Here is a 15,293-nt window from a genome sequence, read left to right as displayed (position 1 = left end):
GAGTTAGGGTTAGGGTGCGGGTTGGGTAAGTGTGCGGTAGTGTCGGACGTTAGGGTTAGGGTTTAGGTTAAGGTTAGTGGATATGTTATTGTGTGCAATGTGTAGTTTACGTTTTTTGTGTCGGTGTAATGGTGTTCGGTGTTTTGCGTTGTTGGTGTTTGTCGGTGTTGTGTGTTTTCGGTTGTTTGGGGTCGGTAAATTGTGTGTCGATGAATCGGAAGTTCGGTTATACAAAGTAGACCCATATATATATATATATTATATATATATATATATATATATATATATATTATATATATATATATATATATATATATATATATACACACACACACACATCATTATTTAGTAACTTCAATCCTCGGATCATCCCAGTGAATTGCCAGTAAATCACAAATTTTATGAGGAATAGACTACAAATATGAGGCAAACATCTGGCCAGTTGAGAGGTATGGCTGCTGGATATCTCCAGGACAAATGTCACTGTTCTCTTCAACTTGTCATGTCATCAAACCATTTCTTTCAAAATCCTGTGCCCCACAATTTGTATTCACCAATAGGTGAATAGATCTGCTAGCATCTCACATCCATATATGTAGTTTTATGATGCTGCTTACCACCACCTCTGTACTTCTAATATAACCTTTATAATAGCTGTACATATAATTGTTTATGAACCTTCTTTATACACTACGTCTTAACTACAATATTAACATTTTCTGCCCTCCCTAGTTTCCTTCCCTCACCTCCTTTTCTTTTAATTCCTAAACACTAATCACATGCTCCATTAACTATTTAACTAGCCCACTAATACAGCCATTCATAAACTCAGTGTTCAACAGCTACTAATACTAGTAGTCACCTTTTATTCATACATTTGCTAATGTTACACTCGTGTAATTGTTAATGTACATTACTTAATGTCTGTTTATTTATATTACTGAATGTGTGTTTAAAAATGTTTGTAAAGTGGTTGAGTTTTTCTGCCTGGGCTTCTGCTGAAAAGGTTTTTTTTGACTTGACACAGTCCGGAAAACCTAGTAAATAAAGTAATATGAAAAAAAAAAATGTCATTTGTTACAGTGCCTATACGAGTGCATATGATACAGTCTGTAAAATGAAAAAGTAGATATGCTGCATGTTAAGAAAGATCAATGCATGCATATGGGTAAATATTGTCAGGAAGTGATCTGTTGGTGACTAGACTGAGACATATTGATCACAGAATTTGGATGCATAACCCAGAAAATAGGTATTACATAGTTTCAATGTCTACAAGTGAAGGAATAAGTACTATATGGTGGTGAGTGACAGGTCAGGGATCATGGTGGTAGTTTTGAGTTTAAGGTTCTCCATATCAGTATTATTGTAGGACTCCTGGAGCGCTAAAGCTGCATTTAAGGCAGGTGAATATAGTTTGGTAGTGAGGAAATGGTGCCATTCCTGATCTTCTCATCATTTGTGGCTAAAGAAACCTAGCAGTACCCACATCGGTTAAACTTTGGAGCACGCATTCCTAATTCTTGCACTTGATCCCCAAATTAAATTCCATTTGAACTATAAAATATCTGTCTTTTCTGACGTTCCACTTGTCTTATAAGCATTTTCCCAGTATAGTTCACCAAGTAATGTATTCAAGAACTGGGAAGTGTTGTGAGTCCGCCTATGCCAGTAAAGAATACAGAACCATTTCTCTTGTTTAACCAAACAATTTCAGTTTGCTAAGTTATTGCTTTGTTTAAAAAGCATTAACTTGTTTCTTACTCTAAATCTGGTTATAAAACAGTATATTTAGTCTCGCGTTGCATTATTTGGTGCACTGAAAGTCAAAGCTAACAGAAAGGCCCAGAGAGATGGAACACATTTGCTTTTACTCTTTTTTGAAAATGATGAAGCCCAAAACACTCAGCCATTGTGTAATAGCAGTAAAATACAGCGATGGTGATTCATAGTGCTATATTCTCAGGTCTTGTATGTTCAATCACTCCAATTTCACACTTGTGAGAAAATAAATTCTGCAGTTTGGTGGTGCTGCGGTAGCATTGTCGCCTCACAGTACGGCGTTGTCCTGTTCGATTATCAGCTAGAGCGTCTTCTGTGTGGAGACATGCATGAATGGGCATACCTTCGTTGAAGGTTGTGCGTCAGAGCTGGCAACTCGGCACATAAAAATCTACTGCCAATCATTAGCGGACCGGAGTTCTGCTGTGGCGACCCCTAACCGGGAAAAGCCAAAAGACACAACAACACGTCTTGAGTATGTAACCAACAACCCACGAATCATGTGTCATCATTACAGTAAATAGTCAGTAAAGCAGTTCTTTGTAATGACAGAAGGAGGGCCAAATGCAGATAACTTGAAGGGTATCTAAAGGCAGAAAGGAACAAGATGCATGGCCTGGGGTTATAAGTAACCCCTGGGTTAGCAAGTGAATATAGCAGTTATAGCAAATCAAATTAGTGTGCATAAAATAAGCTGGTCAGAGGGTGAACATAGGTATAAAGGATTCTTCTGTGCACCTATGACTGTCACAGGCATTATAGGGAACTTACTTAAGTAATGGAGTAGTATAGCCAGGGTTTTTTACAAACGTAATTACATACAGGTCATTGATTACAGAAGAAAGAATGAAGTCACAAAATTGGGGGAAAAATGAAGTAGTTGAGATCACATGTATCATATTACCTTAAATAATAAATGAGGAACATTGGAGGTCAAGAAAGTGGACAACACAAAGGGATGTATGAACAAGGAAAAGAAAGATAAAAAGGCCCACAAGGCAATATTCACAATATTATGAAGCAGTATTTAAGCCTGGGCTTTAGACTGTGATGGGAAGCTGTAGATGACTAAATTAACAGCTGTTGAGAACAAGTTCCGGTAAATGAGGAGTCAGAATTGCTTAGCTTATTATAGTAGTAGCATTAATAACAGCAGAACAAAATATTATTACAGAAAGACAAATCCTGAATATTTAATTTGTAAAACATTACATGCATGCATGCAGAAGTTGTGATGAAATTATGACATTTGTTGCATTGTAATAAAATAGTAATAATTCTTTCTAGGTACTGGATGCTCAGATTCCCATGTGAGCCACATTCAGCAGCCGTCACCTGGGACTCCCCCATTAGATCATCCAGCAGAAAACCAACAGCAGTGTGTTCAGCCTATAAAGGATTACAGCAAGCATCATCCCTCTCCTGCACTGCAATTACCATCAGAGCATCATTTCTCCAAGGGCTCTGAATCTGACAAAGAAACACCTTTGCATCACCCAGAAGGGAACTTGCAGCAGTGTCCTGAGCCTATGAAGGGCTCTGACAAGTGTCAGCTCACTCCTGTAGCCCTCAATAAGAGTTTTGAATATGATAATGGCACACCCCAGTTACATCCCACAGCAGATAACCCACAGCAGTGTGTGAATGCTTTGAAGGGATCTGACAGGCCTCATCTCAAATCTGTACCAGACTTTCACTCAGGACAGACCTGCCGCAAGAGCTCTGAATGTGAGAATCAAACACTCCGGTTGGATCACTCTACAAAGAACATGCAGCAGTGTGCTCATCCTGTGAAGGGTTCTGACAAGCTCCAACTCCCTCCTGTATCTAAGCTTCGCTCAGGACACAGCTACAAGAAGACATCTGAATATGGCACAAGTCACAGAGCTCGCACAGAGAAGAAACCATACAAATGTACTGAATGCACAAAGAGCTTCACACGTCTCTATACTCTTAGAAATCACCGTTCCATTCACACAGGAGAGAAACTGTATAAATGTAGTGAATGCACTAAGTTTTTTACGCGAAGCTTTTTACTAAAACGTCATCAGGAGTGTCACACGAGGAATAAACCATTTAAATGTCCTGAATGCAGTAGTTGCTTTGCACGACTTAGTACACTTCAAGCTCATTCTGTTATTCACACAGGAGAGAAACCATTTAAATGTGTTGAATGTAGTAAGTACTTCTCACGTCGCAGTAGTCTTTATAGGCATCGTGCCATTCACTCAGGAGCGAAGCCATACAAATGCACTGAATGTGGTAAGAGTTTCTCACGTCTCTGGACTCTTCAAGAACATTGTTCTACTCATGTAATAAACAAACCACTTAAATGTACAGAGTGCAATAAGACTTTCAAACGCCTTCGCAGTCTTCGTGAGCATCTTACCATTCACTCAGGAGACAAAAAACATGAATGCTCCGAATGCCATAAGTGCTTCTTGCGTGCTTCCACTCTTCAAAAGCATTCTGCCATTCACACAGGGGAGAAGCCATATAAGTGTACTGAGTGCAGTAAATGTTTTGTATATGTCAGGAGTCTTCAGTACCATCTTGCTGCTCACACAAGAGTCAAACCACTTAAATGTACTGAATGCAATAAGTGCTTTGAGCTACACAGTAGTCTTCGTCAGCATCTTGCTATTCACAGAGAGAGACCATACAAATGTGCTGAATGTGGCAAGTGCTTTACACGGAAAAATCTACTACAATACCACCAGAATTCTCACAGAGGAGCATATAAATGTGACAAATGTAGTAAGAGCTTCTCACGTCCATCTAACCTTAAGAAACATAATGCTGTTCACAAAAAGGGAGAAATGAAATCGGCAAGCGAAGGACAGTAACACTGTGGGAAAAGAAGTTTTCTCCAAGTCTTGTTGAGTACCTTAATGTGATGGACCCTTATATTTTCTTCTTTTCTTCAAACTCTCAACAAAATAACACTGATATAGTGTTTTATATATCATGGAGAAAGGTGGAACATACGCACATCAAAAAAAAAGAAAAATGGTCACACAGGTTCCCGCATATACAGTGCCCACTTCTGGAATAGCCAGTACTGCTATGAATGGAAAAAGGCAGTGTAATTCATACAAGGTTAGGTCACTCTGTGAGTGGCATCCTTGCAGTAGAAGGAAGAAGCTGTCCACAAGAACAAAAATGGGCCATGCAAGAGTCATAGAGATAAAGTAGGCTGTTGAGGATAAGAAAGAGATTATGTATTGTTTTATTGTTTCTATTATATAGCAAACCTAGAGTTTCCACACTCAGTATATATAATTTCAGCAAGAAAAATAAATACTTCCAGAAGAAAAACTGTTAAGAGCAACAGATAAATGTTTAATTCAACAAATCAGAACAAACATTACCTAAACAAAGATTTGGCTATGTGGAATAAGATGTGACTGAGGAAGCACTACAATTAGGTTATAAAAAGTTATAAAAAAGCACAGAGTTAAAAAATAAACAGATCTGATTTGGCGTACTACTTAAGCGGAGAATAAATCCATAATACTCAGTATGAAAAATAGACCTCCAAAGGTATTTTAAGAGAAATACAGGCAAAGACAAATAGCTATTGTCAGTTTTACAATAATAACAATAAGAACACAAAAGTGGAGTGTAATGAAAAAATAAGTTTAGTGATGCAGGAAAGAAAGAAAAACTGAAATGATAGACCACCTGAGAAGTGAGGGATTTAGTGTAGATACAACATGGGTCAATGAGTCCCCATTTTATGGTACAGCAGAGGGAGCAGGATGCATTTGGAAAAAAGATACCACAGAGTGATTTTTTGGATCCTTGTGTAGGAGATTTGCATAAAAGTCTAGGTAGAAGTGCATAGCAAGGGAAAGATCAGGAAAGATGGGTGAAGATGCTCTCTTAAGAAAAAAAAATGACCTACAGGAAGACCTTCATTTAATAGAAATGGATACATACATATATTACAATAGATGAGAAGTTAAGAAAGTGAATAGGACCCAAACTTTAGGAGACTGGTAAACCAAATGAATATGGCTTATGGTGATCTAACAGAGTAAATAGGATATACTACTGTGGAGCAAAATTAATAATAGGGTTACCACGAAAATGCAAAGAGATAAAGGAAGAAAAGGATTAGAATGCCACCGTAGAAATATCAAATGTTGAAACGGCTAAGACGAGACGTATCATTGTGAGAAGAATAGAGAAAAGGGAATAAGAAAAAGTCTTAGATGTGATAAAAGCAACACAACATCAAAACAGATTAGGATTTATCAAAACAGATTAGGATTTACCATACTCTCTCCAGTAATAAACTAAAGTATCAGCACAAGTAGAAAAACTTAAAAGTAATACATACAAATATCAAGGGAGAGTACAAAACAAGCAATCAATGATGCCAAAAAAGGTTTTTACAGAGAATTGGGAAAGAAAGCAAAAGTAATTATACCACCTGAAAATGAAAAAATCTGTCCATTTTGGAGACGTAGTTATGAAATCCATATTGAGCATAACAAATATGGCAAATTGATAAGCGTTAAAAGCAGCTATAATGTAGAGGGTATGAAATGGAATGAAGCAACTGAAACTGAGGTCAAAATAAACAAAAAGGCTCCTAACTGGAACACTTGTGGTCCAAATGCAGTATCCAACTTTTAGCTAAAGTTATTCACATCTTCACCTGAACTCAGAGTCAAAAAATGATTTACTGTGATTATGGAACACTTCAGATCTATAAAATATACCCTACACTGATAAATTACATATCAGTCAATATGAAAAAAATGTCAAACTACTTTATAAATGAGTTATGAAAAGGGCAAATTTCTATCTGAAAGAAACATATTGTGGAGTGATTTTTTTCAACAGTGCTAGTTTGTCTTGTGCTTAACACCTTAATATTTTTACTTCATAGACCAGACAATGCCTACAGCTTCACTTCCAGAATCCAGTCTTATGTAGTCACATCTCATCTGCTTTTTATGGCTGAAAAAACTGAATTCTATCCCTCAAGCAAGTGAAAGCACAACTACAACTGGTTAAAACTTATTCTGATCATGTAAGAGTGACACTTGGTGTTAAATGTTCAAAAGCAACATTTACAGTGAGAAAACTAAAGCATTGAGAGAATAGATGAATGGCCAACAATAAAGAATGAAAAAAATGAACCAAATTTAATAATGAGTATTTTAGACTAACGCTAATCTTGAAAGCACTTTGACATTTAGGACTAAAGGTCAAGCTACAAGTCAATGTTTCCTGTTCTAACTTAACAGCTTTGGTGTGATTTACTGGCCCGAAAAAAAAAACTGGATTTGTTGGAATAAAAAACAAGAAAAGTGCTTCATGTTTGCTAGATGATATATTAAAAATAATGAATAGAAAATGTTTATATTCCTTGGTCTGAAAGAGCTGTGGTGGGTCTCCTTGAAACTGATTGTATGTCTGTCTGTAGTCATGGGACTGCATAAATATTGATATCAGGTCCAAGTGTAGTTAAAGTTCTAAACTCATGAATAAAATCTTAAAATGACATATTTTACTCAGATCTGCATAACTTCCTCAGGAAGGAGTAAGAACGGAGGTCAGAAGTAGACATAAATGCAAGAAAAAAGAGCAATAAATGAAAGGATGTAAAGAACATGGCCAGAAAATTGGAAATCCCACTACTACAGTGGCAAATATAGAATGTCTTACAGTCACCTGACATCAAGATCTGACACAAGAGACCTGAATTTAAACCAAAAGATAACAGTTAATAATAGCAGATAAAGATGTTGATTTGTGTGCATGTTTGATAAAAGTCTGTACAAAAAGTGGGAGATGCAGGCAAATATAGGTTCTGTTGTACAGAACTAGGAGCAGTTCCATAACTTGTTGCTGCTTGTGATATATTCATTGCTGAGGGTATTTATACTGAATTGTACTGTAATATTGCAAAGCTATTGCATTGGAGATTGTGCAAACACTACAATGTACAAGTATCTGAGAAGCATTAGAAACACAAACCACAAATAATTATTGAAAATCAGTATGTAATGACATGGGATTACCCAATACCAACAGTTGAGAAAGTAGAAACAAGGAAACCAGATAATGTGTTAAAAAAATGACAAAAGTAAATAAATGAAATAGCTACACAAAGCTATAATTGTGTCCTGCATACTGAGACACAAAAATTAGTAAAATAACCAGTATGTGCAAGCAGCACTATAGCAATATGGGATAAAAGTACCCATATAGTTCCAATCATTGTAGGAGAAATAGACTTAATTAAAGAATTTTCAAGCATACTTAACTATGCAATCATTAGATGTAACTCCATATAAACTGCAGATGGAGGCAGTTGTTCCCACACTGCAGGTGCTGAAAAGATTACATTTGTCAAACATCAAAGACTGAAGCAATGCTAATCTCACGAAGTATCATGTTTTAGAAATGGAATCCAATCCTGTCACAGTAATGAAACCCTAAACAGTAGGAGAAATTCAAAAAGAGCGAAAAATATAAATGTGTTGTATATAAAATACACACTGCAAATATCAGAACTCTCACACAGCATCCAAATGAAGAGACAGGACCAGAAATAGAGTGGTTCTGGATAGAGAAATCAAACTAGCAAGAAAAGAAGAAAATTAATTCTCAAGCTATGGTGCATACCTAAACGTGGTTAACCCTATTGATATAGACATTTATTCTATATGTAGCATGGAAAAGGATGACTAAAAAAAAAAGATTGGGTGCACAGGTCCCAGGATAAAAGTGCTTATACTAATATAGGTACTAGTGCCAGGACTGGAAAAAGACTGTGCAGCTTCCACTGGAGGTGGAAATGCTCCTACACCAGGATTAGGCCATGCTTCAAGCTGCCCAGTTGTGGCAGATGAAATTAGTAACCCACAAAAAAATTAAATAAAGCTGATTGGTCAAGTATGAGGTATAAACATGAAAAGTCAACAGTTAAGGATAGAAATGAGTGAATACATTATTTATGTTATGGAACAAACCCATTATTTACACACAGAGGACATATAGCAAAAAAAATGGAAAAAAAGTAGAGAAGAGAAAAATACTTGCAACAGAAAAGCTGTGAAAAGCTACAGATAAAAATTTAAAGTCATTGTAGAGCAGATCAGAATGGAACCATAAATAAAGGAATGCTACAGCATCAGGAATAGAAGTGACCAAGGAAGTTCTACAAGAAAAACAGCAACAAACTGACACTATTACAATTTGTAAAGAAGCAATGCCCCAAGAAAAAAATGAGGTCCTATGGTACAGTAGTTATGCAAAAATAAAAAAAGTTGCAACAAATATGACCACTGTAACTTCAAAGATATTTGAAGAGTTTGTGACTGTTAAGCCTTCTGCTACTTATATACACATTAAAGTGGATTACGGAAAAGGGAATATAGTTGATAGGAAATATAGGATTTTTTCTGCCTGTCTTATGAAAACCATAACAACTGAGAGTAGCTCGATCTTGGCAATATAACTGGAGTAATAGAAATATAGAGTTTAGAGTAGTGACTGAGAGGGCTACAGGAATCTTGGTGTGTAGAGAGTTATCTGGCTGTATAGTGTTGTCTTACAAGGTTGCATTTTCATCATGATGGTAAGTATGCTAATGAAAAAATCAGAATGGATCCTTACACTGCTGCGTTGAACTGTACTGGCTGTATAAAGTAGAGAGAGGCTTCCATAAGCTTTGGCCAATCACATACATATGCAGGTCTGCAATAGTTTTAACCAGTGAAGAAAATAAGTTGAACATGCCATCCTTATTCAGACTAGCAGAAACCTATCAGAAAGTAGCAGATACGGAAATCATTCCAGAGATGGACAAAAGACAGGTAGAAATGGAATGTCAAAAAGACTAAAAATTGTGTCCAGAAAAAAAAACAAAAATCTCCTATTTATGTTGGCAAATATAGAACATTATTGTAATAACTGCATATTTATCAAGAGACAGTGTATGCTAGTTTTCAAAATATACAGAAAAAATGGGAGAGGTACACTGTTATTGATTTAGCAGTAGATAAATTGTTGGTTGTACATTCATTACTGGATGTGATATTTTCAAAGCTGAGGGTCTCTATATTGAAAGAAGCAATAATTGGGCAAGATTGTTACACTGAGGCTTGTGCAAACACTACACTGATAAAGGTACCTAAAAATCATTGGAAATGTGAACCAGGAAGAAATAATTATCACATGGGACCATCAAGTACTCAAAAAGAAGAAGCAAGAAACACAGATATTGTACTTTTAAGGGAAAAAAGGTTAAGCTAGCAGCCACAGTGCCGTACATAGAGATAAATTTATAAAATATCAAGATACGCAAGGGGAAACTACAGCAATGTGAAACGGGGACACCCAGCTTAGCTCTAAGTGTGCTAATAAAATATAATTTATAAGCATAAATAAAAATGTTGTCAATACATGATGCAGTATGAACACCAGAAGACTGCAGTGCTAGTTTCACTGTGGATGTTGAGAACATTACTCTTGGCAATGGGATCTATTCTGTGCCAGGAATAAAAACCCTATATATTTCAAGATATTTGGAGAAATTAGAAAAGGAAGAATTGAAGCACTTAAGTTATCCTGTCTCTATCAATATGATGGAAAATAGAAGAAAAACTCAGGTGTACAGAGAGGAATAAACAAAAAATACAGAATGAACCACTCATTGATAACCCACAACGTTTATAGAAAACTGTGAAGGAAAATGAGAATCCTAGTCAAGAATTATTTGAACATAACAAAGGTACAGTAAAAATGCTATTATAGAGGATAAGAAATGGAATGAAACAATAGTGAAATTCAGACAAAATTAAGAAAGGGGATTTTTCATTTAAAGTCAAGTTCAGATATTGTACTCAACTTGCAGCTAAAGGTATCAATAGTTTTATAGCATGATTTAGCCCTACGTATCTCTGACAACAGCATGAGTACCAACAAGAAAATATATACTGTTCTATAAAACTAAATCCACAAGCCATTCATGCTGACAACAGGAGTTGTATGTTTTGGAAGGCAGGTTATCAGAATTAATGTAGATACAGTTAATGGTCAATTATCCAAGCATTTAGTCATGGCAGTGGAACAGAAAGAGTTTGAAAGAAAATTACTTATAGCCAGAGATCCATCCATCCTCAACCTCTTTTTCCCATTTTGCACATGGGGCCAGGGTGTCACTTCAACAGTGACAATAATCTCGAGCCAAGGTTCACACCAGTGAGTAAACTGTAATAACAGCTGTAAAAAGGGGGTGTGGCCAAGTACAGCACAGATTAATTCTAAAAAAATGACTGTGTGTATCAGTTTAAAGAAAGTGTAATTGTATTGTTTTTCATGAAAATGTGGTTGTTTATATATAAAATGTAAAGCATTGAAATTTTTAAAAATTGCTAAATTGCTTTCAGTAGAAAGGCAGTAAAATTGTTGTGCTGTTCAAGAAAGAAAGAAATCAAAGATATGTATTAGCTTATTTGGATATTGGCTTCTCGAACTCTGTCTCAGGCCCCTCCCAGAGCAAGAAGACTGAAAACATGAAAAGTATCATCTAAAACTTTTAAACCATATGAATGACTACCCCTTGGACTCTTGAGAGAGAGAAAGCATTTGTCAAGAAAAATGCTTTTTTAATTCTGGACTTTGCAATTACATTGTACTGTTGAACAAACTCAAAATGGATTCTGCTGTGCCTGTGGAATTGAGTTTCTACTATCAGGATATCTAAGTCAGAGGTAGATAGACAATTCAGTATATCTTTTTACCTCCTGACATATACAAGTATTGATAAGTTATTGGATGTTTTCTTTGTATCATCACGATTTTATTGCATTTATTTTATATTTTCCTCTTGCAAGTCTGAAGCTGCTTATGTACAAAATTTTTCAAAATGAGTTAATTTTCTTCTTTTCTAGTAAAAATATTTATTATTCAGTTGTAAATGTTTGTGGTTGTTGATTTACCTATTTTTGAGCATAAAGTTGTACATATTGAAGCCAGACCTGTTCACTGTTTGATATCCATCTAATGAAGGCCACGTAATCAGAGTTAAATGCTGTCATTCAGATATGTAAATGTTAACTAATTTTATGGACATTAAAAAAAATCACACCAGCTAACATGCCATGCATGAAATTTAAGCACTTTCATTCCACTTTCCTCAATGAAACTTCTTCAGAATCCTAAAAGTTCTGTTAAAGTGGACTGAAGGTGCTCCATTTTAGTGTCTATTGTGCTAATTAGTGTGATTTCCTTTCTTTGGTTTCTAGTTTTGTTTGCTGCATAGTGTGACTATAGTAGTGGTTTTAGGTTTTTATTTTAATGGTAAACAGGAATGTTTGGTTTTGGGGTGTGAGAGAAAATGTCTGAGAGTTGGCAGACAAATCATAAAGAATGGGAATGGAGTGCCAGTACCAGAGAGATACCATTGACCCTTTTCTGAAAACAATTTGTGTGTGTGTGTGTGTGTGTGTGTGTGTGTGTGTGTGTGTGTGTGTGTGTGTGTGTGTGTCTAATAATTTTGGTCAGGTTTCAATCATTCTTTGGTAAGATTGCAATGGAAACCCCTGGACTAAGTTAAAAGTGGATGAATTTCTCAAAAGCTCGGGATTATGTCTGAACTTCAGCTCTACAGTGTAAATCATGTTCGTGTGTGGCAGATGCATTTGCCCTGCACCCTTAAGGCCAGTCACCTCTTGCACATTAATTGGCTTGCAGTGGTATAGATCTATAGACCATATCTCTCTTGTATTATTATTTAGTGCCATAATGGCAGCTGAAAGTCCACATTGTCACATATTTTACATGTTTCTGGTGGTAATAGGTGGCATTATTCTACATTCTTGGGTCATAGAATACATAAATATATAGAAAATGCACCATGCAGTACTGTGGCAAACAATTTGAGTATAAAAAAATGACAAAATACTATCCCAGGCATAAAAAAAATCCACTGATATTTCAAGGTAATTCATTGTCAACAGTTCTATTTTGCCTTGTCAACAGATTTTGCTGCTTGAGAAGAGAGTAAGAATGACATTTTGTCTGTATTGCAGGAAAACAAACATTAAGAAAATATCACTACTCAGCAGAACAAATGAGAACAGAGCATGGGTTTTAGAAGGCTACTTCATATATATCAGTACTAGATTTAAAGTTCAAACTGTAGATTAGCTTTTCCTCCCAATTTTAACTTGCAGCCTTGTTGGGATTGACTGGCCTAAAAAAGTGTTGGAGCATTTAGCTTGGAAACAAGAAAACTGCTTCATTTGTAGGTAAACGTTCAAACTTCCAAGACTTGCAGTGCCAAATCCTGAACTGTGGAGAGGGAGTGATAGAAAAAAACAGACATATATACTAAGTCTGAAAATTCATTTTATCAGAATAATCCCTTTAATCTCAGATATAGTGATCTTGGAGTTGATATATATATATATATATATATATATATATATATATATATATATATATATATATATATAGGTTCATGGGATTAAAGGGGATATGCCTTCTGCAAAAATCAAATTGGCCTTGCAAGTCCTGACATTTCATAGTGGAGGCTCATATTTAAGCAATGGTATATAAAAATTAACCAGTTTATGTCAATATTGTGTAGCCCCTGGACTGAAAGAGGCATTTCCTCATATGTAGGTTTGCAGTCATGGGGCTGCATACATATTTGTTGACATCACCAAACCTAACCATGTTGCACTTTAGTTACAAAAAGTTGGAAAAAAATCTAAACATATTGCAATAGCTAAATCATGCAAAAAAAAGCAAGTCTGCAGAAGACTTTCTGGAAAAGAGTGGACAAGAAAATCAACAAATAAGTATACAAAAGAATGCATCAGAGAAATCACTAAAACCAAAAAGAATAAGATCTTAATGAGGAAAAAAATGAAAATAAAATTGAAGAGCCCACAATTATATTGGCAAGTACAGAGATTTCCTGGCATAAGAATATATTTTTAACAACAAACATTTTTATTGAATTATCACATAGGTTGTCATACTTTTAAGTAATTGAAAACAAAACCATATTGACATATTTTCAGTTGCAAACATTTTACATCACACATAATCTTCTATGCAGTCATTATCAGTCAAACATTACGTAGCTCACTAGATTCCTGCCTTCTCTTAAACCTCATGCCTCCTTTAAAATCGTATTCTGCATGTAGTGTTCCCAGAATTCCCATTTTACTATGTAATTTGCTCCTGCCCTTTCCTAAAGATCCCACTTCCTTTTCTTTTTATCTCTGTTACCGTATTCAATACTTCTATTATGGTTGGTTTAGAATTTGATTTCCATTTTCTAGTTATTGCTTTTTTGGCAGCCACCAGAATTAAACTCAGGCAAGTCATTACTGATATCTAGGCAATTCTGAGTCTGTATCATAGCTCCAAAAAAATCATTTCAATAATTACACCAATTTGCTCACCCAGTACTTCTGACAGAGTGGGCTGCAAGGAATTTTTAAAGTCTTCCAACTCATTACACTCCCAGAAAATAAATTCCCAATTACCTCTTTCTTCCCCATCACACCTTCAGCATTTGCTGTCTACTGGAGGAAAAATTCTTTGGAGTCTACTTAGGGTATAAAAATACCTATGTAAACACTTCCAAGCAAAGATCGCAAATCTTCTAGAATTTGCATATTTGGGAGCAATACATATAACCTCCCATTGCTTCCTAGTGAATTGCTTATCCAGTCTCTCTTCCCAATCCTTTCTAACCTCCTCAGATTGATTCCTATAGTTATTGTGCACTTATTTTATATGCTCTACTTTTTTATCCATTTTCTGTTCTAGATTCTACTAGAAACTGTACCATGTTGTTCTTTCACTTAGGATGCCCCTATTCCTTTCTCTTTGCCTATATCCTGATATCATTCCTTGATGTGAAAGGCAGCATCTGCCCTGCAGTCCAAATGAATTATTGGCCTCTTCCCATTCTCTTACCTTTCCTGCTCCAACTCTCAGTACCCTGGGTCCCCTGCCAGTTTTCTCCAGTAAATTCCAGCCCCCTCTTGCTTATTCTCTGTACCACTAATTCCAGTCATCCCTATTGGCAGAATTTCCTTTCTCCATCCCCATGTTGCGTTAGTTTTTAGAATACATTCTGTTGCTTTATGACTATAATATTCTGTATGGTTGTTATTTTCCTTAAGGATTTGCACCCAAAATGCCAGTCTCTCCTTATTTCTTGAGCTTTCCCCATTTCATCATCATCCTCACTTTGAACTACAGCTCTCTGCTTATATTATGTACAGGAGCCCCAACTGTGTAGCTCCGAAATATCCCTTCAAGCCAGGCAATCCCAGTCCACCCTGCTCTTCTGGAAGGATAAACCCATCCAACTTGACTCTTGCTCTTCTATACTCTTAAAATAATCCCTTAACTCTTTAATTGCTATCCACAGCTTCTCTTCTGGTTGACAAAAACATGCCTGACCTTTGTATAAAACCAAAGGGACCAAAAACACCTTTGCTGCTTGTATCCTGCCATCC

At 36.0% G+C, this 15,293-nt stretch overlaps 1 protein-coding gene across 1 annotated transcript in view; it reads left to right on the top strand.

Annotated features, from left to right (window-relative positions):
* LOC122813862 (zinc finger protein 880-like) overlaps positions 1-11,726 on the top strand; it is a 140,022-nt gene extending 128,296 nt beyond the window's left edge. The window contains exon 6 of the mRNA XM_044086400.1: positions 3,070-11,726. Coding sequence (XP_043942335.1) covers positions 3,070-4,628 — 1,559 coding nt within the window. The 3' untranslated portion in view covers positions 4,629-11,726. The remainder of the gene's footprint in view (positions 1-3,069) is intronic.
* Positions 11,727-15,293: the final 3,567 nt, after the last annotated feature.

This window comes from Protopterus annectens, chromosome 10.part0, assembly GCF_019279795.1.
Source record: "Protopterus annectens isolate FY-2018-M chromosome 10.part0, PAN1.0, whole genome shotgun sequence".
In the NCBI taxonomy this organism is placed as follows: Eukaryota; Metazoa; Chordata; order Ceratodontiformes; family Protopteridae; genus Protopterus; species Protopterus annectens.
The sequence above is the reverse complement of the archived record's forward strand: the minus strand, read 5'-3'. Positions and strand labels throughout refer to the sequence as shown.